The 24,999-nt window shown below is 39.1% G+C and overlaps 1 protein-coding gene and 1 long non-coding RNA gene across 2 annotated transcripts in view; one reads left to right on the top strand and one right to left on the bottom strand.

The window, feature by feature from the left end:
* The first annotated feature begins 7,293 nt into the window (after positions 1-7,293).
* On the top strand, positions 7,294-13,784 carry LOC132649510 (uncharacterized). The gene is made up of 3 exons (XR_009587975.1): positions 7,294-7,501; positions 8,899-9,127; positions 10,950-13,784. It is a non-coding gene; the product is annotated as an uncharacterized LOC132649510 (long non-coding RNA).
* Positions 13,785-16,616: 2,832 nt separating this feature from the next.
* Rspo3 (R-spondin 3) overlaps positions 16,617-24,999 on the bottom strand; it is an 84,980-nt gene continuing 76,597 nt past the window's right edge. The window contains exon 5 of the mRNA XM_021651461.2: positions 16,617-17,839. Within this exon, the coding sequence (XP_021507136.1) occupies positions 17,646-17,839 (194 nt within the window). The 3' untranslated portion in view covers positions 16,617-17,645. The remainder of the gene's footprint in view (positions 17,840-24,999) is intronic.

The raw sequence follows: 24,999 nt of genomic DNA on the forward strand, positions 1-24,999 counted from the left end.
GGGAGGTACATGTGAGTACATAGTACTCTGAAGAAACAAGTAATTACTTGAGGGAGAGAGAAAAATGGGCTATGGTTAATGAGAATTTGAAGTATACCTGATTTAACTAAGGTGCCTAAAGAAATGGAAAGATGTGATCCAACCAACCCCATGACACCCAGTCCACAGAGCAGCTCTTCCGCAGTTCGTATTGTGGGAGGATTTGGATTGGAAAAATGATCTTGCAAAATTGTCTGCATCTTCTCTCTGATGTAGGCTGCATTTGCTAAGAGTGATGGAGAATGTCAAAGCAGTGAGGGTTCAAAAACGTTATTGTAGGATAGGAAAGAGGGCATGGACCAGAGTAACTAGAAGTTTTACGGTGTAGTGCTAATATCTCCGCTGATGTGGGAGACTAGGAGTTTGCAGTGGCATGAGTCCATGCCATCGTGACATTTTCCCCCACCTCAATTGGAGTTTGGCAGCCAGATATGTGATGGGAAAAGAAAGGACTGGCTGATCTCGGGTTAGATCCTGGGGTTTTAGGAAGGACAGAAAAAAGCCAACTTACAGTCTCAAAAATGGGTTTTAAAAGTTACAAATCATAATATGTAAATGCATGGGGTAAATGAATAATGTGGACCATTTAATGTTTCCTCTTAGCAAGGAGCAATGCTGATTTGCACAGTGCATCTCTGTTTGCAACATCAGATATGTAAGGTTGGTATTACTATGTTTATGAATGAAGAAAATGCGTCAGATAAATAATTAAATGAACCAAGTACACAGATGAGAAATTAAGATAAATTTGAAACAGAGAATATTACTAGAAGACCGAAAGGCTGGAAAATTGAAGAGACTGTGGAGAAAACACTGTAATCTAGAAATGATAACCTCAAAGTTGGCCGCAGTCTGAGTTGGTATCAGCAGTTATGTACACACTGAGGTGGTACTTAAATACCGGATTTATGGTGCTGGGTTACCATCCATAAAAAAGTGCTAGTCATCAGGACAGAACACTGGTTCTCAACGTGTGGGTCACGGCCCCGTTAGAGACAAAAGGCCCTTTCACAAGGGCTATCAGACATCCGGCATACCAGATATTTACCTTCCAACTCGTAACACCAGCGACAGCTATGAAGTAGCAACAAAAATACATTCATGCCTGGGGACGGGGCACCACGACATGAGGAACTCTGTTAAATGGTCCCAGCGCTAGGGAGGTTGAGAACCACAGAGAGGAATTAGAAGAAGGAAGACGACTGTGCACTGACGTTTGTCCCCCCCCCCCCCAATGTGGGGGTTGGTGTGGGGGAGAAGCAGAAGTGGCATGGCCCAGAGAAACATGATTTTGCCGAATGGGAAGGTTTTAAAAACGTAACTCCCGTCTCATCCCTCAGATTCCACTCTTCCTAATCTGTGCAACTTCCTGTCAGACTTGTCCGCTCCTATCTTTCCTATCTTTCCCTCCCAGTTTCATGCTCAGCACACAGCACATGACTTCTAAACTGAGAAGCCTGCGACTGTTCTATAGTGCACCAAACTCACTGGAAACATGATTCTCGATAAAACTCAGACACACACTTGAGCGGTCAGATAGTGGTTTTGAGGACACGACTAAATGGTTTCTTTTATAGATTCCAAATGAACCCGTAAGGACACTGCTGTGGTGCCTCTGAAGAAACTTTAGCTCAGGAATGCAACTTAGATTAGATAGTTCCCAGGCCATGATATGGAGTTAGAAATATCAGAACCCCACCCTCACCGCTCTGGGATGGCAAGCTGCCCAGTGACCATGGCTTTGTTAGGTTAGGGAGTCGGTTGGTGTTTTCACTTCTTTTAAAACTGTGGTCATTTAAAACCTCTATGGGATGATCTTTGTCCATGACAACTGCTTTTTTTTTTTTTTTTTTTTTACTTTTTAAATTTTTTTAAATTAAATTTTATTTATATATTTTAATTAAATTTTTATTTTTATATTAATTACAGTTTGTTCATTTTTTTATCCAAGCTGTAGCCCTCTCCCTCATCCCCCCCAACCCCACCCTCCTTTCCTCATCTCCTCTCGTGCTCCAGGTTCACTGAGAGGGGAGGACCTCTTCCTCTTTTATCTGACCCTTTAGCATATCAGGTCTCATAGCCAAACTTTTGCCAGTGCTGGAATCTCTATGGAAGAAGAGGGAGATAGAAAGACCTGGAGGGGTCAGGAACTCTACAAGGTGAATGACAGCTGCTCTTAATCCCTTGTTCATGTGTAGCTTCTTTAATGTTGGGCCATGATTTTCTCATCATTTGACCCAAATCTATCATTCTAGCCTGTGTGACTCTTTTACCATTTTGATTTTTCTCATCCCATATCTCAGTTATTTCTTTTTGCATTCCCTTATTGTTTCAAATTTAAGGAACCATCCCTTCTTTTATCTCTGTCTGGGTTACTGAGGTAACAGGCAGGATGAAGGACAGAGACTCTACCATACCGCTATGCTGCTTGCTAGTTACATCACTGTTTTTTTTTTTTTTTTTTGCCAGAATCCCTTACCCAGGGTTGCTCAGTAAGCTACAAAGCCTGCTCTTCATAGCTCTTACCCTAAATATTATTCATAAAGATATTCTGAGAAACTCGGCCACGTATTTTGACAAACAGAATTTTATGAAGATTTCTTAAGACGTTTCTGTAAAAGCCTTAAGCTAAGACTGACACATGGCAGGAACACACCACATGCAAGGCAGGGCCTGAGGTGTAGACACAGCTGTGACCCAGCCTTCCTGTGCTGCCTCCTCTAATGCTAAGTCTGGGTTTCCTGCTTCTATACCCAATGCTTCACAGTATTTTTAGAAGGTTGTCATAGGCCCACAGACAACTGTGAGTAGTCTTTAGAATTCCCACTTGTTCTTCAGGGAATGGCTCCTTACTTAGGTTAAGGAGAATATGTTTGGAAAATAAAGCAATTTCAAAGTCAGTTGCTTTTGAGTATGTGTGTGCTGAAATGTTTTCCTCAAAGGATGCACAGACACCAGAAAATAGCCTTTCTGGCTTCCTGTCTGATTTTGTAAGTTAGTATCTAACTGGAAAGCAAGCATTTAGCTATCATTAGCTCAGGAGAAAGGTGAAGGTGTTCCTTTTACTCCAGCTTAAATTTCCATTGGGCAGAAAACTAGAATTCTATATTTATCATTGGATCTGTACTATAAACATTACATTAGGCTTCTATTTTTAGCTATTAAGTAAGAAGTTAATTTTTAGCTATTAAGTAAGAAGCTGCATTTTTGCTGAATATGAAAAATACAAGATACTTTGTGTCAGTAGCTGACTACATTAATAAAACATCCCATTTTTAGTTGAATAGCCAAAAGCATGCCAATGTTTAAAAGAGTTGTAAGCTGCTACACAATATAACAAGGTGAATTAAATGAGATTGCATATCGAGGGCTGCTACTGAATGTAGTTGAAAAAGCAAAGAGTATAGAGAAGAAATTTATAATTTAGGTATTTAAAGTTGTAAAATAATTTACTAGGTAATGATGTCAGCATGAAGTTTATTTTTCTTGTTCATGATTTGAGCTGATTCAAATTCTACTTTGTAACTTGATGGAGTGAAACATGGCGCCCTTAAATTGATATTAACGCTATTATTATTTTACATTTTATAGAATATCACATTTAAAACAATTTCTTTTAACTTTGTGATTCCTTCATAAAATAACACAGAATTAGTAGAAATTTCTATGATTTATGTGAGTTTTTTATTAATTAAATTTTATCAGAAGATCTCATGCATGTCTATAATTTGCACTGATTGCTCTCACCCTTATTCATGCCTAATTCCCACCCATATAGCAACCAGTCCCTCCTGTCTACAGGTTGCTTCCTCATGCTCATGTTGTTTTGTTTTGTGATCGGCTGAGTTCAGTGAGGGGCCTCATAGTGGCCATGGGGATGAGACTGTAGCATGGAACCTACTGTGCCTGCAGAGAGTGACTCCCCCTCTCCCGGAATCCACCAGCCAATAGTTCAGCAGATAAGAATGCAGTCCTGTGAGCTTCTCTGCCATCTTGGGCAGACAGAGTGCAGGTAGCCACAGCAGCTATGAGTTCATGATGACAATGGATATTAAGGCTGACTGCATGTTTGGTGTTACAAACATAGATGTTTAGAAAGCAGTTTGATGTCATGTCCATATAGCTAAAAAGCAGTAGCAGGTCCCCTCTACTTAAATCTTTCAACCTTTCAACCTTCTTTTGTTCCTGTTTTAATGTCACCTATGTCCTACTAATCCTTGTTTCCTAAGGCATTCTTCATCCTAAATACCAAATAACTTCTTTCAGGTTCCTGGCTTCTAACGGGGACTCCAAGTTAAATTCATGGATAAAAAGAATCAAAGCTAGGGTCCACAGTGTTTGTACATTTCTGGAAACTACTTGAGTATGAAGTGTTGCCTAAAAGTTGAAAAGTTTCATTTATGGTTCTAAGGAGGACCTTAAATTATAGGAGGACTTTTTCCATTGTAGCTGGGGGGAAAAAAACAGTTAAAGTGAAATAGCGTTGCCAATTGCATGTATAGAAAATGAGACAGTCAAGTGAAAGACAGGATAGAATGTAAAGAGAAAGTTGGAAAGATGTGGTGGGGCAAGTTAAGATGTAAATACTGTTGAAACTGATATTTGTCCATCATAGTTAATAGCTTTAGTTATATGTCTAGTCTTGTCACAGGTTAGGATAACTCTAACACTTGTCCATTAAGTTAAATATACTACAAGAAAAAGAGGCTATCAGCTTGAGAAGGAGGGGGCATGGGAGTGGTTCAAGGCAGGGTAGCTGGGAGAGGCTGGAGGGAGGAAAGGAAGCACTAAGTGAGGTGATTCTATTTCAATTAAAACATTAAGAGAAAGAAAGAATAAATGAAAAGAAAAGAAAGAAAATTACTCTTTTCCTTTTGCTTAATGGGCTAACATTCTCTGATCTACTTTTTTTTTTCTTTATAAAGAAGACCCATTTCTCTGCCCTGCAGACTATCAAAGCAGATGCTGAGACTTATGGCCAACTGTTGGGCAATGTGCATGGAATCTTATGTAAGAAGTGGGAAATAGTAAGATCTGGAGTGGACAGGAACTCCACAAGGAGAGCAACAGAACCAGAAATTTGAACACAGGGGTCTTTCCAGAGACTCATGCTCCAACCAAGTACCATGCATGGAGATAGCCTAGAACCCCTGCATAGATGTAGCCCATGGCAGTTTAGTGTCCAAGTGGGTTACATAGTAATGGGAAGAGGGACTGCCTCTGACATGAACTATTTGGCCTGCTCTTTGACCACCTCCCCCTGAGGGGGGAGCAGCCTTACCAGGCCACAGAAGATGACAATGCAGCCACTCCTGATGAGATCTGATAGACTAAGTTCAGAAGGAAGGAGAGGAGGACCTCCCCTATCAGTGGATTTGGGGAGGGGCATGGGTGAAGAAGGGAGTGGGAGGATAGGATCAGGAGGGGAGGAGAGAGGGGCTTATGGGGGGATACAAAGTGAATAAAGTGTAATTAATAAAAAAATAATAAATACAAGGAAAAAAACATTAAGTTTCTCTCTCCCCACTGTATTATAGTTCTAAACTATAACATTGTTACTGAACAAATGTACTTTTAACACTGCCAAAAACAGTCACCACTGACAAAAGTACAGCAGACCTAAGTAAGTCTCACCACAGTTCAGCCGTGAGCACGGGCCTTACCTACTGACGGCAGGGCTTCTCTCCCACTTGGCCCTCAATTCCCATCTGCAAGTTTCTTACATCTGATTTCTTCCTTGTGATTTTAGTGAAACAATTCATGAAAGACTGTAATTTTGCCAGCTCCAGGAGGACATGTCAATATTAAATAGATTGATTTTTATTGTGACATTTGATTTTCTTGTATCCTCAATGTTTCAGTATCATTATTTTCTTGGTTCTTGTCCTATTTACTGTTTGGTCCCTCAGTCTTAGATTCTTTCATAATTTATTTTTTTTAAACTAATCTTTAAATATTGATAGTTTTGCTTGGCTTTTTTTAAAATCTTTTTTCAATTCAGATTTTTTTTTTTTGCTTGCTTCCTCTTACTGGATGCCATGTATCATGGCCACTTTCAGTGGTTCCTAGTGTTCCCTCCATGTTTTTCTTCATTGACTCAGGCTCCATTCATTGCAGATTTGACTATGATTTTATGCTTCTCTCCAGAACTGTTTCTCATAAGTTTCCTTTGCTGATTCTTACTAAAATCTACCTGCTTATCTCCACCAAACAAAATTTTGCAAGGGAAATGAAATTATGCCATTACCTTCCATAGATGGAAAAAAAAAAAGAACCTCATCACTGTTTTTAAGATATTGTCAATAACTTTCGGATTTGAGGATGTATTTAGGCTAGAACCACACACATATATATATATATATATATATATATATATATATATATATATATATATATGGTTAAATACATTTCAATTTCTTACCAGAGTCTGTAATTCTTTGCTGCAAATTCTCCTTTACTTTTATTTCCTCTTGTGGCCTGTGTCACCCAGTCCATCATTTCTCTACTTTTCTTACCTAGCATAGAAAAAGTCAAATTGGAGGAGCAGGTTCAGGCTCACAGACAGTCATCCTTGACATCTTTTCCACCCACAGCTGCATCAAGGCCTCATTCCTCTTGTCTACCACATTGCTGTGCACATCAGTGAAAAACAGCGTGTGGAAATAAATGTGCGTTTCTTACCCTAGGAAGATTAAAAGATGACAAATTGTCTCATAGACTTATATCAGGATGATTAGGCATGCTGCCTGGAAAACAGTAGATATGAAGGGAACACAGATGTGTGTATATAGGGCATGTGCCTGTGTGTTCACATACATGTATGTCAGCCCTTCTGTTTTAGATTGACTTGGAACTTCTGTTTTAAACAGAGTCCACAGAAAACCTAACAAGCATCAATTCACTGAGGACCCATCTTGTGCCTCACATGCCACATATTTTGCTTCATTACCTCTTGTAGCAATTCTGTACAGTAATAATATATTCATTTTGTATGTAAAGGTACTGAGAATTAGAGCTTAAGTCATTTTTTCCCAGGGCCAACAGTGGGGAGATTTAAATTGCACGCCTCCCTGTTCCCAAAGCCTGTGCTTTTCCCACTAACGCACCCATCAGCCCAACACCCCAGCTGATGTCGGAGTGTTCTCCAACTCTTCCATCTGAGGGTTCATCTTGGCAGCTTCTCTAGGAGGGCATCTGGCTGTCCCTGGAGGCTGTCAGAGGGGGCTGGCCAACTGGGACTGATGAGCAAATTCTCCACAGGGGGTGATAGAGGAGTGTGTGAAGAGGCACATACAAAGAAGAGCTGGTGCCCTGCCTGCTGCTTGTTTTCTTCCTCTCTGCTGCTCTGTCCTCTCCTCTCCTTTCTGTCAAGTTACGGAGTCTTTATTTTTGGCTAGTTACGTTTTGCTGTGTTACACTGAGAAGCACACACAAAATGAAAACATTCTTCCCGAAACTCGAGGTATGTCAAGGTATTGCTCTTGTTTAAACCATTAATCATGAGAAACCAGGATGATCCTTTTCAATTTATTATAACTCATTGCTTGGGTAAGTCTGTTGAGGGAGTGTCTGGAGTTTGGGCAGCCTGTCTGCTGCCCACCTACAAATAGCAATTAGGCCAGTTCAATCAAAGGCAGGGAATGTTCAATAAAATGGTTGATATCTTTTAAAAACATGCTAACTGCTTGTGCTGGTTTGGTTTGGAACATCTGAGGAATATATAACTGTGTGTCACTAGGAACAGACTGTGAGAGAAGAAGCATCTCAGGCTCAGCTAAATGATCTTTCTCTGCCAAATGCTACTCTGTGGAAGGAGAGACATGTGTGCTTTAAAAATACTTCCTCAAAATGAAATATTGCTATGTATTTAATGAATTCTTCAGTACAAGTTTATCTATTTTTTTAAACATTGAGATTTGTTACTGAATAAAAAGAAATAAATGAAGGTAGATAAAATGGGGTAATTCCCAATTTCTGTTATGATATGTGTAACAAGTAATGTGTATAATATACATATATATTAATTATACATTAGTAATAGTTATTGTTATATATAACAATATATTATTATATAATGCATTAATACAATACAATAATTACACTTTAATATTATCATAACCAATACATATATTATGTTTTAGTAATATTAACATATAATACACATAAATAAGTTATATATATAAGTAACATGTTGTGTGTATTACTTTATATGCATGAGTGCTTTGCATGCATGCATGTCTATGCACTATGTACATGCCTGGTACCTATGGAGGTGAGAACAGGGCGTCTGGTCCCTAGCAGCTGCACTTGATGGGCAGTGGTGAGTTTTCATGTGCTGCTTGGAATTGAACACAGGTCCTCTGCAAAAGCAAGACCATTGAGCCATCATTCCAGAGCCTCATTTTAATTTTTATTGGTTTTTATAAATACAACTTAATGATTTTATGGAGGCATTATAATTGACTTGCGTTATATAAATTTATCATACTTTCTGGGGTTTTTGTTTTTAAATTTTTGGTATCAGAGATATAATGCTTAATGCACTCTTTACAAATATCTTACATAAAGCATAGAGAGGATTTGGGGGACAAGGATATGCATATTTGTAAAACTTACCTGGAGTGGTTGGGTTCTTCAATACAATTATTTTGCATAGAAAGAAGGCTTGGTCATCATGTAAGTCTCTTTATAACCATAAATTGCATGGGGGACTACATACAGGAATTCATACAAGAAGTTCATGAAGCTTGCTTCTTTTAAAAAAATATTTTATTCATTTTATATTCTGACCATATCCCTCTCCCTACTGTCTTCCTGGTCCCACCCTCCCTCTCTCATCCCCCAACCCCTGTTTCCTAGTCCTAAGAAAAGAGGAAGTCTCCTCTCTGCTCAGCTGACCTCAGCTATCAAGTCTTTTTTGGACTACCTGCATCTTTTCCTCTGTGGCCTGGCAAGGGTACCTTGTAAGAGGAAAGTGATTGAAGAACAGGCAACAGAGTCAATGTTAGAGGCATCACCTGTTCCTCTTACTAGGGAACCAACATGGAGAATGAGCTGTCTACAGGCTACATCTGAGCAGGGGTTCTAGGTACTCTCCATGCATGGACCTTGGTTGGTGCATCAGTCTCTGCAGGGCCCCTGGGCCCAGATTTGTTGGCTCTGTTGTTCTCCTTGTGGTGCTCCTGTCCTCTCCATGTCCTTCTATCCCCCCACTCTTCCCTATGCCTCCCTGCACTCTGCCCAAAGTTTGGCTGTGAGTCTTAACATCTGCTTCAAACCTCTGCTGGGTGGAGTCTTTCAGAGAGCATCTATGGTAGGCTCCCATCCTGCTCCCTCCCTTCAATCATGTCCAGTATAAAGCACCAACCTTCTAACTAAAATAGAATGTCATAACTACAATGTTGTTCTCTTATGGTGGACATGCTGTATCTTGCCAGTACATTATAATTGAGACTATGTGAATTTTTTTAGCCAAAAAGAGAAGACATAGTTTTTTTCTTTATACCAAGTACAGCAATAATTTAAACTAAACATGACAATTTTCGTATCTAACTGAACTGGTTTGGCAAGGGGATGCTTATTGTACTCATTTCAAATAATAGAAAATAAGAGAATTAGGATGTATTACTGAGACCAACCCAACTTGTGAGAAGCTACTTTGAAGACAACAGTGTTATGTTTGAGATTTTTAAAGGAAAACCAACTCGCTCTTTGTTTTTCTTTGGTTGATAGTAGAAATGATTGCTTAAATTAAAAGAGAAATCCATTCTCTATTAGCAGTACTAAGACAAATCTGCTCCCTCTCATCCCACTGCGTGCAAGGCTTTTCTTCCAGATGTTATTTCGTATTTATTTTGCAATGTTTATTATGACAGTCCAAGATGTTCGCGTCTTAGAGATATATTGGGGAGTTTATTTTTAGAGAGGCAGCTTCTTGAAGCAAAGACAGTTTACTTTGGGTGTGGGCTGAGCTACGAAAGCACCAGAAAAATGGGGCATGCCTGGCTTCCTCCAGTGTGTTTCTGTTACCCCTCACTTCCTTACGTTAGGAGGACATCGTTTTGTTCTTTTCTGTTTGTGTTTTTAACACTGGAAATTTTGTACAATTCACCTTGTGAGAAATGAGCTAATAGTCATTACCACACAACAGGAAATGGGAGAAACTCATGGCTGGCTGGATGATAGACTAGACACACTTGCTTATAAGTCTGGCTGCTACTGGAGATGAAATGAGAGTAGATGGAATTTCTCAAGGCACCTGGATAGAGAACAGTTGACTGTGTATTGACAGGAACAGTGTCATTTCTCAAAGAAAACTTGGGCCAGGGACCATGGAAGCAGCCCATGTTTCTACTTGTCAATCAAGTTGGCCAGAGACACTTGTGGAAGAAAGATCCTCTCACTCTTTGTAAGCATTGCAGACTGAAACAGTATTAAGCTGTCAAGGCAGGAAGAGGAAGGTCAGCCAAGTTTTCGTTTATTTCCTTTGACTACCTCAGGGCCACTTTGAGAACTGGTAAATTACCAAACTTGATCATTGGTAAATTGACATAAATTGCATTTATGTCAGCTTTCTATTATAAAACAATGCTATCCCTGACCTCAGTAAGATGTCTTTCCTTACTTCACTTTGTTGTGTTCCTCAAAGTGTGGTTAGATTTCCTATGAAATCCAGCTTGTTGAGATTTAAGGAAGACTGGGAAGGGCTGAGGAGCTTTCCTCTAGGCATCCACTGACATCTATAGAGGCAAAGAAGCCCTTTGCAGGCACCTGCCTCTGGGGAACCCCACTTCCCACAGTCCTCTTCAGCACTCTGTTCTTCCCTTCCAGGGGCAATTTGGGGAGGCATGTTTTCTGAAGTATTTTCCACTCATTTTCAACATAATGTTTCTTTCTTGTGTTTCCAACAGATAGAAGGAAAAGCAAAAGTACCCGGCACTTTTTCTTGGAGGAACTGAAATGATCGCATGCCCAGAAAAATTACCCTTGACAAACAAGTCGCCTGTAGCTAGCCATTATAACTGACAATGGTCCTTAAGAATGCTCCTTAGGATGGAGTTTATTTTAGTTTTTGGTCCTGTGAAGCATTACTGCATGGTAAGCCCGTGTTTCTTTGTTTTGTTTTGATTTTTGTTTTTTGTCCAGTCCAGGAACTCATTTCTGGTTGTTACAGAGACACTTTTCTCTCAAACTGATCATTAAATAACTCTTGTTTTAAGTGAATCTGTACTTAATCAGCTGTGTATATTTTTCTTTTCTTTTTTGGGTGGGGTTACATACCAACACCTTATGTGTAAAAAAAAGAAAAACAAAAAGCTACAACCAGCTTTAAAAAACTGTTATATCTTCATTTTATTTGTACTACATAAAATGTGTTAATATCTATTGTGAATGCTACGTGTGATCTATGAGTTATTAGAAAATAACACAAACCTTTCACCTCACTGAGTGATGATAGTACATTCAGAATACTCATGTCTAGCCAGGTAGCTTTACTGGGATATCCCAACACTGTCAGGACTTTGCTATACATTAAGAATGACAGAATCTATCCTGACATGAGCTTGGATTACTTTCTTACATGATGCCTTTCTCATGGATGGAAAATGCATCTATTGATTTGTTTTATACTCATGTCTCACAGGGACCACCCTAAACATCGAATAAATGATCCTTGTTAAAACAGTTTTACTTTATAACTTAATGATTCCTAATCTTACTTTGTTCATTTAGTATTTATCTGTTATCTAATTGACTGATTTCTTGGGGAAGGGTGTAGGCATGGAAGCAAATTGTTCAGGCCTTCAAGAGTGCTTGTGAGCAAATGATCTCTTCTAACGTGATGACATAAATTTGGACCATCCAGAGAACCTAGACAAGCATGTTCTAAAATGATTTCTTTCTTTCTATAAATAACACCCTTTTGGATTCTATTAGATGTTCTGTGTACACAACTCAAGCATGTTTTCTTAACCCCTTCGTGTGTACATAACAAGCTGATCTTTCAACGTTCCCTAGTCAACAAGCACAAATGTTGTCTATGCACACTAACTCACACTCCCCTTTCCTCAACGTGAAAACTCCAGCATTAAAAGAAAACTAGCAATCAAGAGCAGGAGGAGTTCCTGGCTGGAAGCTGACTCACTTCTTTAAAGTGAGTCTACTTCTCTGTGTCCTTCAGGATCATAAGTTACACTCACTGATGATTTGGGTAAGACTTAAATATATTTGGTGGGGGGCATTTGCAGTCCTTTTTTCTCTTCTTTAGTCACATTAAGGTACCGAGGTCAGATGGGTAGTAGCTTGGGACCGAGCAGGTCTGAACGACCACATCTGGTAGTACTCACTGACTCACAAGTGACTCTGGTTCAAGCTTCAAGAATTAGTTAGAGTTTATTTCACTGTTTTTGGGCGTTACAATATTTGCAGTTGTTCTTTTCATGACACTCTTAATGCAGCTCCAATGCAGCAGCTATAGAAAAGCAACCAGAGGGATCAGTTGCTTCTCAAAGGAGTCATCACCTAAGTTAGTGCTTCTGTTGCCACCCTGTTGGGGAAGGAGCTGAATAGTTTCCTCCAAGAATGAAATCTGCAGTGAAGCATCAGTGTGAGGGATGGAGAAGAAAAAGCAGTCTGTTCAATACTGAAAGTTACCAAATTTCCTGATATTTGCCAATTCTCCATCTTTACAAATAAAAATTATTCTCTTTTAATCTCCACTGATTGATTGATTGATTGATTGTGTGTGTGTGTGTGTGTGTGTGTGTGTGTGTGTGTTCAGGGTCCAGATGCCATACAGCACATGTGGAAGGTAAAGAACAACTTTCAAGAGTCTTCTGTCTCCTTCTGCTCTGGGGGTTCAGGGGGTCAAACTTAGGTTGTCAGGCCCAGTGTTCAAGCAATGTTATCTGCCAAGCCAATCTTACCTTCTCCATTTTTGAACAATTTTCATTGCCTACAACTACAGATACTGACATGCATACACCACATTATTTAATGGTTATGTAATTTTGTCGGCTAAAATGCTTATGGTACTAATTTCCTAGAAAATGAGATTTTTGTTGTTGTTGTTGTTGTTTCCTATCTCTGTATCTTAATGGCTAGGAAGAAAAGTCATTCCTATCTTGGAATTCCTCTTCAGTTCCTTCTGTCTGTCCTTTCTCCCACTGTCACTTTCCTCTCCACCCTCATCTCTTTGTTACATGAAATAGATGAACACTGAAAGATGTGTGAGCATTAGGATGTGTGTACTCAGTGTTGAGCGTGGCTGAAGACATCACTTTGAGGTTGCTTTGCCTGTTCCAACACTGAAGATGCTTTTTCTGCATTTTTGGGTATCTGCATGAGGACTAAGGAAAAGATGACAGTGCTGGTCATCACTGTGTAAACAGAGGACAACTGAATTGAGACCTACTCCAGAGTCTTAAAGGAGTACGAAAGCTTGATGTTTCCCGGGATTCAGACCTGCTCTTCTCTTCTGGACTGATCTTTGTTTTTATTCAATGGCACATAATGTGCAATTCTCCTTTTTAGTCCTCTTGCCGCTCAAGAGGACTCAAGGCAAGTCCTCTCAAGGCATTCACTTACTGCACCATCATGGTGGGAGCCATAGCTGGATTCCAATTTAGGGGTAAGTCTTATCCTGGGTCATCCCTGTAATAGAACTTCTCAGTCTTCTGCATGAGGTAGATTCTTAGATCATGACATATAGTAGCCAATCTCAGGACCATGACTTTAGAAGATATGGTGAAAAGAGGTTGGAGTTGACAGGAGCAAGGTAAGCCTTCCAGGCTTACTGAATACGTGTATGATTTTCGGATACTTCTGTGTGCCTCAAGTCTGTCGTTTGAGAAACATGGATATCACTAACTTCTTTAGAGAGATTTTGGCATAATCTCATAGTGCATCTTCCTGAGAACATTATTGGTTACTATAAAGGAGAACCACCTGTTTCTTTCACTTTTCCTAAAAACAAAACAAAACAATAATAACAAAACATTGGAACAAAACAATAATCTGTTAAATTAGTGAGAATAGGTATAATTGCTTAAAATGGGATTTTTTTTTTTCAGAGTGACCGTTGAAGGCTCAGTGATAAATGGGACATTTATTAGGTCTTCCTTCGAAGTTCATGGCATATCACAGCAGAAGGGTGGACAGGACACAGGAGCTAAAGGAAGGGGCAGGGTTGTGGAGAAGCAACTTGCAGGCACTGTAGCACTCACAACAGTTGTGCTTAGCTGCAGGAGACCTGCATGAGACTGGGGTAGTCAACAACACGTCCCTGGGGAAGGAGAGATCATGGGGTCCCCACGTTTATGTGAGGATTTATAACCTGTCAGTGGAAGCAGAAACAGTTTTCTGTAATGGTGTAGCTACTGGCAAGGTGCTCCTGTGCCTGTAAGCCAACCCTCCTCACCCATGGTGCTATAAGCAACACTAACTAAATTCAGGGGGAAGCACAGCAAAGCAAAGCAAAGCAGAACAAAACAGAAAGACATAAGAAGAAAAGGGAACCCAGCTCACAGGAGGAACAGATCAGCACAAGTAGGAGGTGGACAAGAACAAGTAATGAAATGTGAAGATGATCAAAATACATTAGGCACACATGGGAAAATTGTATGAGCATAGAACGAAACTCATTTTAATACACAGCTAATATATGCTAGAGAAGAATTAAAATATTCTTAATTGATCTGACCAAGGGCTTTAGTTAACCTTTCTGTAGAAAATGAATCCCGCATATACTCCCTCAGCATGTAAGGAGTCATAGCTCATAATACATTTGCTTGAGAAAGAAGCCCTTTCCCTCTAATTATCCTGGAGACAGTTGCAATGCTACAGAGAAAGAATTCAGTCAGCCATTTTACTATTGAAACACATTACCAGTGAAGATTCACTAGGAACATCACTATGATGTGGAAGAAATGCCAAATGTTCTCTGGTCTGTGAATCATTTCCTTTCCCGACCCCCATTTCTTGTTGCAATGACTTAACTCCAAGGGGTTAAATACCATACCAATCACTGTTGATCTGTGGGTACAAGTGCCAAGGTGATAGAAAGCTATAAATCCATACTTTGGAGTTTTAGAGGTAGAATTTGGAGACTAGAACAGGGGATATGAACTAGGTACTGTCAGATATGTGATGTTACCTACTCTCTGAATTCTATTTCTATATCAAGAATTTTCTGGACATTTGTTACTATCACCAATGCCTTTTAAATTGAGTCCAGGAACTTTTCTGTAAGTCAGTGGTGAGACTTTAATCAAGGATGGCTGCTTATTTGAGTATTACGGGATTTCTTATGCTTAAGGATCCTCCATGGTGGAGTGAAATCTTAATAGAAACTATTATCATATATCTTCATGTATATTCTATCCAAAGTATGAATAATGTTAGTTGTAATTGTTCCCTATTGTAATTAATATTTAAGTTTTACATCAAAGATATTAACATTTTGTGGTCTAGAGGGCCAAATGGGAAGACATGACAACAATTTGCTTCTGTTAGCTCCATCTTGTTAGACCGTATGTATTCTTTTCCTAGACCTTACCAGGAAATGTTGGTCAAAGGATGAAGATATTAATAAAGATAAGTACATATAAAATATCGTGGTGATCCACACTCAACAGGATAACGCCAAAACTGAGATGCTGTTTGATACAACCCAAAGTTCTTAAATGGAGTTTAACGTACTTAACATAATAATGTTAAAGTTCTTAACATAATTCTGTAAAGCGAGGTTTGACTCCCTCTGGTAATGTAAGTTTTTATGAAGCTTGTGTGAGAACTATCCTAAATAGAGAGTATAGATGCAGCTGATTGGAAAACTTAGGGCTTGCAGATGAGAAAAGAGACACCAGAGTAAGAAACAGGAATGCAGTATTTAAAACTTTTATATCTTAAAAGAGAAGTGGGAAACCATTAATCCCAGAGGTCCACATGCGCAGTAGAGTTGGTGAAGAAAGGGCGTCCAGAGACAGACAGGTAGGAGGCAGATTCAGTGCAGGTTTTTCAGAAGGCAGTGACCCTGGGAGGGCTGGCTGGAAGAATGGTCCCCAGAGCAGCTTCATGTTGTCCTGTTGTGGAAGACTAAAGTGGGTCATGAGAATCTGTGCTGAACACTCAGAGGTTCCCTCCTCCTGTGCAGGACTGGCTGGGTCCTCTGGAAAACACGGTTGGGGATTTCTGCCAGGGTGACTCCAATTCCCAAAAGAGATCCACAAACTGAGGAAATACGAGAGTAAAGGCTAAGTGTTGAAGATGCAGGAGGAACTGACACCCAAAGTGTTTACCTTAAAAAAAAAAAAGAACAGAGAGGGGGCAGTGACATCATTTAGGTAGGCTCAGGTGCCTGTAATAAATTTTTTATTAAAGTAAGAAAAGAAGATAATAATAAATATCTCCTAGCATCCCATACATAAGCTTCTGTTGGCTCAGGCAATGATGGATTCGTGGAGGAAGCTCCGAGAATCTTCTAAATTTGTCAGACACCGGTTCTCCTCTAGAGCAGATTTCTTCCTCCTACTTCTTGAGTCTCTAAATCTTACCCAATAAAATAAAGTGCGCCAAGCTTTAAAAACTATGAACAAATATATTTATTGTGGTGGCTTTCTCCCCTACTAGATACACCTTGTCAGCAAGTAGTACCCCTTTAGTTCCAGGTGGACCCTTAAGCAGGTAATAGAATTGTTTTTCCCTCCTTAAGAAAGGAAACACAACTTTGCAAACATGTCACATTCGCCTCACTCTAGTTTTTGATTTCTATAAAGTCAGAATTTTTTTTCTAATAAGTATGGTTTTGCTCTTGGAAGGGAGTTACAGGTACGTGTTTACAGACTTATATAAACTGAGGTGTAGCAGATGATCAACCACACAGCGCTCACACAGACCGGAGACCTGTTCCCGGTGGCCACACCCTGCACAGTTCTGGAACACCAAGATGATCTCTCCAGCTCTATGATTTTGTCCACAGTTCGCTTTACTCCAGTTCCACACGGCATACTTAACTCTGTTACGCTCTCAGTTTCTTGCAGAAGTACACGATGAGGGCAATAGAAGTAATCTTAAAACACTTGCTTCTGTGATGATAAACTCTAGGATTCCAAATGCCAGGCCCTAATTCTGAGCATTCATTAGATCTCACGGACAAATCCACCCTGTTCTTGGAGTGATGTTTCTCTCCCCTGACCTGTGTTTTCAGGGACACTGCACCTTTGAAGTTGTAGAATTATCATTTGCTTCTTAAAGACGATTACTTGAATAACATTTTTTTTTAAATAGGGAAAAGATGTTTCTTCTCCAGGTGTCATCATACATTGAGGATAGCTTGCAGCTTATTGATAATTATGTACAATTTTTCTCGTCTTTCCAAAATGCACAGAAGCATATAAGGCAACCATCTGAAAGTATCCCTTCTTTGAACGTTTGGCTCTTTGCTGTTAACTATGCTTGTAGGAAGAATATAGCAACTACTCGGAATGTTGTTTAGACAGAGCGGTAACTGATGTTGTCCGTTTATGGTCCTAATGGCTAGAACACCTGTCCTGGACATCTGGTTGAGATAGCAGCATCACGAGTCTACAGTAAGCTCACAGGCCTCTCTAGTGTACAGTGCTGACTGATACCGATCTCTGTTGTTTATCCTGGGCTTTTCTCTTCTGCTGCTGCTGTCTGTCTTTGTTCTCCCGCTGCTCTGGGCTCTCTCTGCTGGACTCCAAACCTTTGCTGTCAGAGCTTGTTTCCTTCCTTTCTTCTTTATTAAGTTTTTTCCGTTTTCTCTCCCTTCCTTTTTTCCCTGAAATAAAAGGACATTAATTTAAAAAAATTGTATTCAGTTATATTCTCCTTGGTTATGCTAACTTGTTAAAAAGAGAAGGTTTCCCCCCTAAAATTACATATTATACTCATAGGTAACAACTATATATTCTTTAAGCCTTTGTTAAACTAATAGACTTTTTGTGACTAGTAAAATTAAGAGATTTATTTTGACATGATAGTCACATGTATGCTGAATGAAAAACTTTGCATAATTTTTTACCATCAGAAAATTCTGTTAATATGTAAATTTATCTGATTCATATTTAAGGCACCATTTTATATTTGAATTTACAAATAACAGTTATATATTTGCAAGCTGTGGTGATATTTGCATGTTACCTAAGAGAAGAGAATTGATTTGTATAACAAATACTGAAATAATAGTTCATAATGCATACCAAGATAATTATGCTTCATTTTAACACAAACTGAAGTTAATTTGCATTGCAATTTCTCTGTGTACAGGGAGTGTTGAATGTCATTTATCAGTACTGCTGTGGTATAAGTTATAAGGACAGAAACTTTTTGTTTTGAAGCAATCTAGCAGGTATTTCTCAGATGTATGCTGTATTCCATGGAGGCCCTTGACCTTGAACTGGGATTGTAACATAGATTTAGTTCAGACTCATGCTGTGAATCTGTGGAATCAACATGACTCTAAAGGGATTGGTATGGGTAGGCACACTGGATCTCACAGGGAGCCAGCATGGATGGTGAAGTTCACTCAATTTTATTAGATAACTATCAAGATTTTTGGTGAGTATTTGGCCAAGACATCAAAATGGTTACATTTTTTTTTCTATTTCCTTAAGAATAGAACATTAACTTTCCTTAGGTGAACACTTTTTTTTAACATACAATTTATGATTTTTAAAGACACAGTTTTTGTAAGATTCATTAACACATAGGTACCAATAGGAAGTTATTTTACAACCAAAACAATTCATTATAAATAAAAACTTGGAACCAACTAGTCTGTAATGTGAGACACATCTTGTATGTTTACCCCACACTGTGAGCTATGCAAACTTTAAAATCTGTCTGCCTACAATGAGGCACTATGGATGAAAGTATTTTGGAAAAATTATTTGTGTGAGAGAACCAGAATATTTTCATGTCCTGAAACAGACTGCAAATATTGAATTCAGTGGTTTGGCCCTTCTTGTCATATGCTCTGGTTAAGGAAGCCCAGGGAGTGGTGTTATTAATGCTTCATATGTATACTAGGCCACCTCAGTCTCCCTGCGTTAATGACTTTATGCCATGAGCAGCTTTGTCATGAGACTGTATTTACAAAGCCTTCCAAGCACTTCACGAAAACTTGCCTTGTTGAATTTAACAAAATAGATGCCCAAGTTTTGAATGCTAGTAGGACAGTTAATAAAAACGAGCGTCCAGAGGAGGGCGAAACAAATATGAAGTTATTTGAGGCATGTAGGGCTGGACATATATCAGCGATGGCTTCTAAGTCAGCGATGGCTTCTATGCTGAACCCACTGATTTGCCAATTTCATTTTTCTTTCCATGTTGAGGAGTATCGTGAATTATAAAGACAGAACCCAGGTCTTTTTGTTGGTTTTAATGACCACACTACATATTTGCAGAGCTGACTTGAATGAGGTAACTACACAAACAAACAAACAGAAACTGAATAGCAAATTTCCTTTTCTGACTATGTTGCATAATTGAAGCTCCATGAAGCTTCACAGGCTGAGACAATGCTAGTTTTCACACGCTGGGGTTTCTTTTCAGGAGGTGCTTGCAAGCACTGGATGACATAATATCTCTAGTTTGAGGGCCGCCTTGAGGGTATTCAAGTTCAACTCTTAAAAAAATAGTCAACAAAATCATTCCAAGGTTCTACAGGAATTACTGACCTCCAACAAAATGTTATTTTTATGGAAATTACCCAGAAGTTTAGTGTTTGACATTGTTCTCTTGATGATATTCCAACACATTACAGCTGTGATCCCAGCCATAACTTTTAGAAAAGTAAGAAATGTATTGTTCCTTCCTCAGTTATGGCTTGATTTGTATGATTTTTTTTGTCCACTTGTGGCAACAAATTCAACATCCAAAGTATCTCTGCTTATTAGCAAACTGATATGATTAATTTTTTTTTAAGACAGAAACATTTTGGAAGTGTCTTGAAGTTCAGTTTTATGGCTTTATTATTCAAGAAGTAGCTATTTAGTCTTGTGGTGAGTGAAAAAGGAGGCTCCGCTATAGCAACAGGAAACTAGCACATTGTACATGGTTGCCGCCCAATGGAGGGTTATTGCACAAGAGGAAAAAAAAAGGAGATTATTATATTCTTCACAGGCCATGTGTTAGTAGTTGGAAATGTTCACCGTTTTTCTGCATAAGTAATATATTTTAACTCTTGTCCAAGAAATAAAATAGCCATACCCAGGGAGGCTGCAGTCCATTAAAAATCACGTGCAATTTGGGATAATTTTGTAAGGTTTTCATTAAAGGGACTTCTCTTTCTATTGTAGTGACTTGGTGAGTTTTCATTGATGTGGTTAATAGTTATTTTGTGACTCTTGAAGTTTTGCAAACTAAGCATTTCAATTAAAACAATCTGGTGTGTGTGTGTGTGTGTGTGTGTGTGTGTGTGTGTTGCTCTTCACTGACTATGCACATGTATGGTACTCATGACTCCGTGTAGGTGTGCCTGACAGGCTTGTGAAGTATTCTAATGACTAAAAGAACTTTCATTTTCCCTCAATGTTCTATATACAGAAGAGGTTTGAGTAGAAATCATCAAAGAGAAATTGCTATTTGTAATTGAGTGCAATGTGAGCCTGCTCAGGTTTGAAGTCCTCTTTAGAACTTATGCTAAAATTTAATTGCCATGGTAACCAGAGTTTTAAAGGGACCCTGAAGAGGTGACTGCTTTGTGGGAACTCTGCCCTTGTAAATAGATTAAGGTTTCTATCATGGCAATGGGTTATTGTAGAGATGGATTCCTGATAACAGGATGAGTTTGACTCCATTTCCTCTCTCTGCCTCACATAAACCTACCAGCCTTTCTAACATTTATCATGCAGCTGGAGAATCCTCATGAAACACCAGGGGGAGCATTCTTAGACTTCTGGCCTCCATGCCCATGTGATAAGTAAGCTTTTATTGATCTGTGAGAGTCATTTAGAAAAGCAGAAAATAGACCAAGATGGTCCGTGTAGAATTTCACTTGCTGTGAAGTTTTAGGGCCATCGTTAGGGCCGGAGAACACTGCTCAGATTCTAAGTCTGAATCAAGTAGTTACATAATCTTATGTAAGTTTCTGATAAGCCTCAGGATTAACTGGTACTTCAAGTATAAACAGCCCTTTCTCTTTGCTAAACTCTTAAAGGGTAAATAACATGTTTGCAGACAACTCAGCATGGTGCCCAATATAGTAGCCATGTGATGAGCAGAAGCTAATACTGTGACTGCATGGTATCAACATGCTGTTAGTCTTCACCTAATGCTAAAGGTATGCTCTAACCTGAGCTGAAGTGTGAGGTATGGAGAAGAACATGCTAACTGTGGTCACCTCGCTGAGATGGAGGCAACTATGAGCAAGCACACAGGAAGGCCTGGATGGAGATGGTAGGAACTTCTTCAGTGATGTTTAAGTTAAACCTAAAAGGACAGAGTATGTCCGGCTGATGAAGGAGGAGGGAAGGGGAGGGATGACATGTCAGCGGGGAATGGCATGCAAGGACATGCTGACCTGGGACTCTGAAAGTATGCTTCTTCAGTTTGATCAGAGTCTATATATAGGACGTTACTGAGGAGTGCTGGATTCAATTGCCACATTCGGAATCTGTCCTGAAGCGTCAGTGACTGCAAGTTTTGGAAGGGCCACTACCAAAATCTTAGAGCACGATGGAGTTTGGAGATTTGGGTGATAAGTTTTGAATGAAAAACAAAAACAAAAACAAAAAATCCGTGTATTTTAGTATGTGATGTTTCAGTTTCCAGAAACGTGTTATTTATAAAATTCCCAAAGAGAATGTGGCTCATATTTATAATTCAGCCTTACATTTTTATATTTTTATGGTTAGTTTTTGCCAGTTTCATACACAAATACAAACGTATTTTAGACATATTCATTCCCTGATGCTCTCCCTTAAGAGAATAACTATCAAAAAGAAAAATTGAAATCTCTGTGCAGACAATGAAGTCACATGTAATTTAAGAATGTAATACAAATTATGTCACAAATGTGAATATATAATAGTGTTGAGATTGTGAAATTATTTTCTACTGATAAAAAAACATGGTATTTTGCATAAGCACTGTCTAGTATCTTCTATAGATCTAGTCTAAAACATACATGACTTTTTAAAGTACAAGTTCCTGCACACTGGAATCTATGACTCAGTAGTTTTTTTTTCTTTTCTAATATGGAAACCAAGGACCTGTAGTTAGCAATTTCAGTCTTTCTTTTTTTTTTTTTCTTTCTTTCTTTCTTTCTTTCTTTCTTTCTTTCTTTCTTTCTTTCTTTCAAAAAGCATTTTCTTTCATTCCAGTGATTTTATTTGCGATAGAACTGTACCTCTTCCCTCCTCCCTTTGCTCCCTCCAGCCCCTCCCATATGTCCCACCTTAAATCCCTTCCCTGTTCTTTTGCCACTCTCTCAAGTTAATAGCATCTTTATTGTTACATACATTATATATATATATATATATATATATATATATATATAATTACGTGTATATGCTCACATGCGTGCTCCCATGAGTGCACACCCCGCTTCTTTCTGAGTTTATTTTGGTATCAGCCACACCTGAAAACTGAATTTGTAGAGAAATAGAGTAGCCTATTGCCTTAAATACATGTAATCAAAATTTAGTTCTGGTCACAGGGTTACTAACTATGACCAAAAAAGAATAAACTTTTAAAAACTGAGAGCAGAAAACATCTTGAATTATTTTCTCTTTGTACATTCCATATTATACATTGGGTATTAGACAGTGAAGTTCCATGTGGAAGCATCAGCCTTGGGGCACATTCAACACTCTTTTAAGCACAATGGGAATATGGAAAACAGGCATTTTTCTTGGAATCATGAGTAACAAATACTTATATTGCAAATACCATGTTTTCTTTTCTTTTTATTTTTGGACACTTAAAAATGTTTATGGGGTTTATTTGTGAAGTTCTTAAAATTGCCAGTAGGGGGAGCGAAGGAGCTTTAAGTAATTCCCTGCTTCAGGAAAACTAGGGTAAAATTTTTAACAAAAATCTAAAAACATACTCCCCATTCTAGACTGAGAAATAAACATCACAGGTTCTATGAATCCATCCAACTAGTGAAGTGTCTTTCCAATTTTTTTTTATTCACTAGGCTTTTAGTTGTAACATGATGTTAAACCTGAAGCCCATGCTTTATGTATTAAAAGGGAGTTAATCTGATTTGTGAATCTAAATTTGGCCATGTTTTAATGTACAAAGGATATAAGTGACAACTCTCATTAGTTTTAGTTACTGTATCAGTGGAGTACCGTTGCAAGGGATGGGGGCTGCTACAGCACACATTTTTTTTAATGCAGCAATTCTGATCTGTTGTGTAGATACATACTTGAAAGGCCTTTGACCTGTGGGCTGCATAAACACAGGGCGGCCTGACCCAGTGGTGAAGAACACAGCTGAAAGCCATCAAGGCCAAATGTCCTTCTCAGCTATATCATTATCCAGTAGAGCTGACTTAAGAAACATAGTCAAACCTTTCGCCTTTTTTTTTTTTTGTTTGTTTGCCTGCTTCTTACTAGATACGCTTACTGCTTCTGCTGCAGTATTAAGAAATTACGTAAAAGAACAGTAAAAGAGACCAGACACATCTTTTATAGACAAATAGGCAGACATTTAATTTCTTCAACTTGAAATTTAAAGCTATCCAAATTGCGTACTCTGTCAGATTATAGACGAATCAGTTGTGTCTCTTTTCTACTTGACTTATAGTGTGCTTCGGATTAATTAGTCAGAGAAGGTAAACTTGACATACTATTATGCATTCAGCTACATCCTGTTACTTAGCCTTAGTCTGCTGAATCCACTTTTGCGGTGACAGCTCTCTGATCAACGGGATCTGTTAGGACTTGGGCTGTGTCTTAACCTCAGTTGGAAAAGCAAATTTTAAGAGGTGCTGTCTGTTCCCACCGCGTCCTTTTAAGAGTTCAGAAAGAAGAAACCATTTAAGGTAGGACACCATTCAACACGTACAGTTGAGGAGGTGGAGGCAGCTCAGCTCCAGCCTCCTAAGGCAGATCCCGGGGTTCTTGTCCTCTGTGTCTTACCCCTGTTTCCTCACCCACTTGGCTGGCCTCACACGCCTCTTCCTGCTCAGCCGTGCACCCCACACCCCACATCCCCATAACGTCTCCCATAGACTTGTAAACGAAGAACAAAATTCCCAGTTTCCCTGGCCTTATCGTCGACTCGTGATAAATTTTCAGACCACATGATCTCTTCAGGGCACCTTCTGCAGTTTTCTAAACTTTCTCTTAGGCTTGGCTAGTTTACCTAGGCTGTTTCTGTAGGTGCCGCTGGCGCCCCAGTGAGGATCCCTCCAGGGATGAGGAAGCAAAAGCGCAGTACAGTTCTGGCGGTGCAAGCCTGCTGCAAGCCTCCTGAGCAGGCTGAGGAAGGATGCTCCCCAGTTCAAAGTGAGACTGGGCAACTTAGTGAGACCTCGACGCAAAATAAAACATCAACAGAGAGCTGGTAGCTCTTGGGTGGGGCACGAGCCTACTACGAACAAAGATCTAGGTTTCGTCCCTAATCCATCTACATCTTGTTTTCAATTTTCAGGAAGCATTTTTAAAACAGTAGTGATCAACAAAGTTCAACGAACCCTTCTATGACCACATATACGTGTGGTTAAGAACGTTGTGTCGGTGAGCTTTTTACCAAACATTTTGAAGATGAGGAAAAGGAGGGTTCCTAAACCGGGTTCCCACTGCCTCTATTACCTGTCCCAACTCAACCCTACATATTTTCCCAGGTGAAGCTTAGGTTATATACTAGGCCTAGTAGGAGATCAACGGTAACAGGTAATTATTAATAAAAACAGCTATCACAACCTATTACAGTAAAAGTTATGTTGATGAGTCTTAGTCTGCCTTCCTCCAGCTTCTTATTCTC

The sequence above is a fragment of the Meriones unguiculatus genome, chromosome 20 (genome assembly GCF_030254825.1).
Source record: "Meriones unguiculatus strain TT.TT164.6M chromosome 20, Bangor_MerUng_6.1, whole genome shotgun sequence".
NCBI lineage: Eukaryota > Metazoa > Chordata > Mammalia > Rodentia > Muridae > Meriones > Meriones unguiculatus.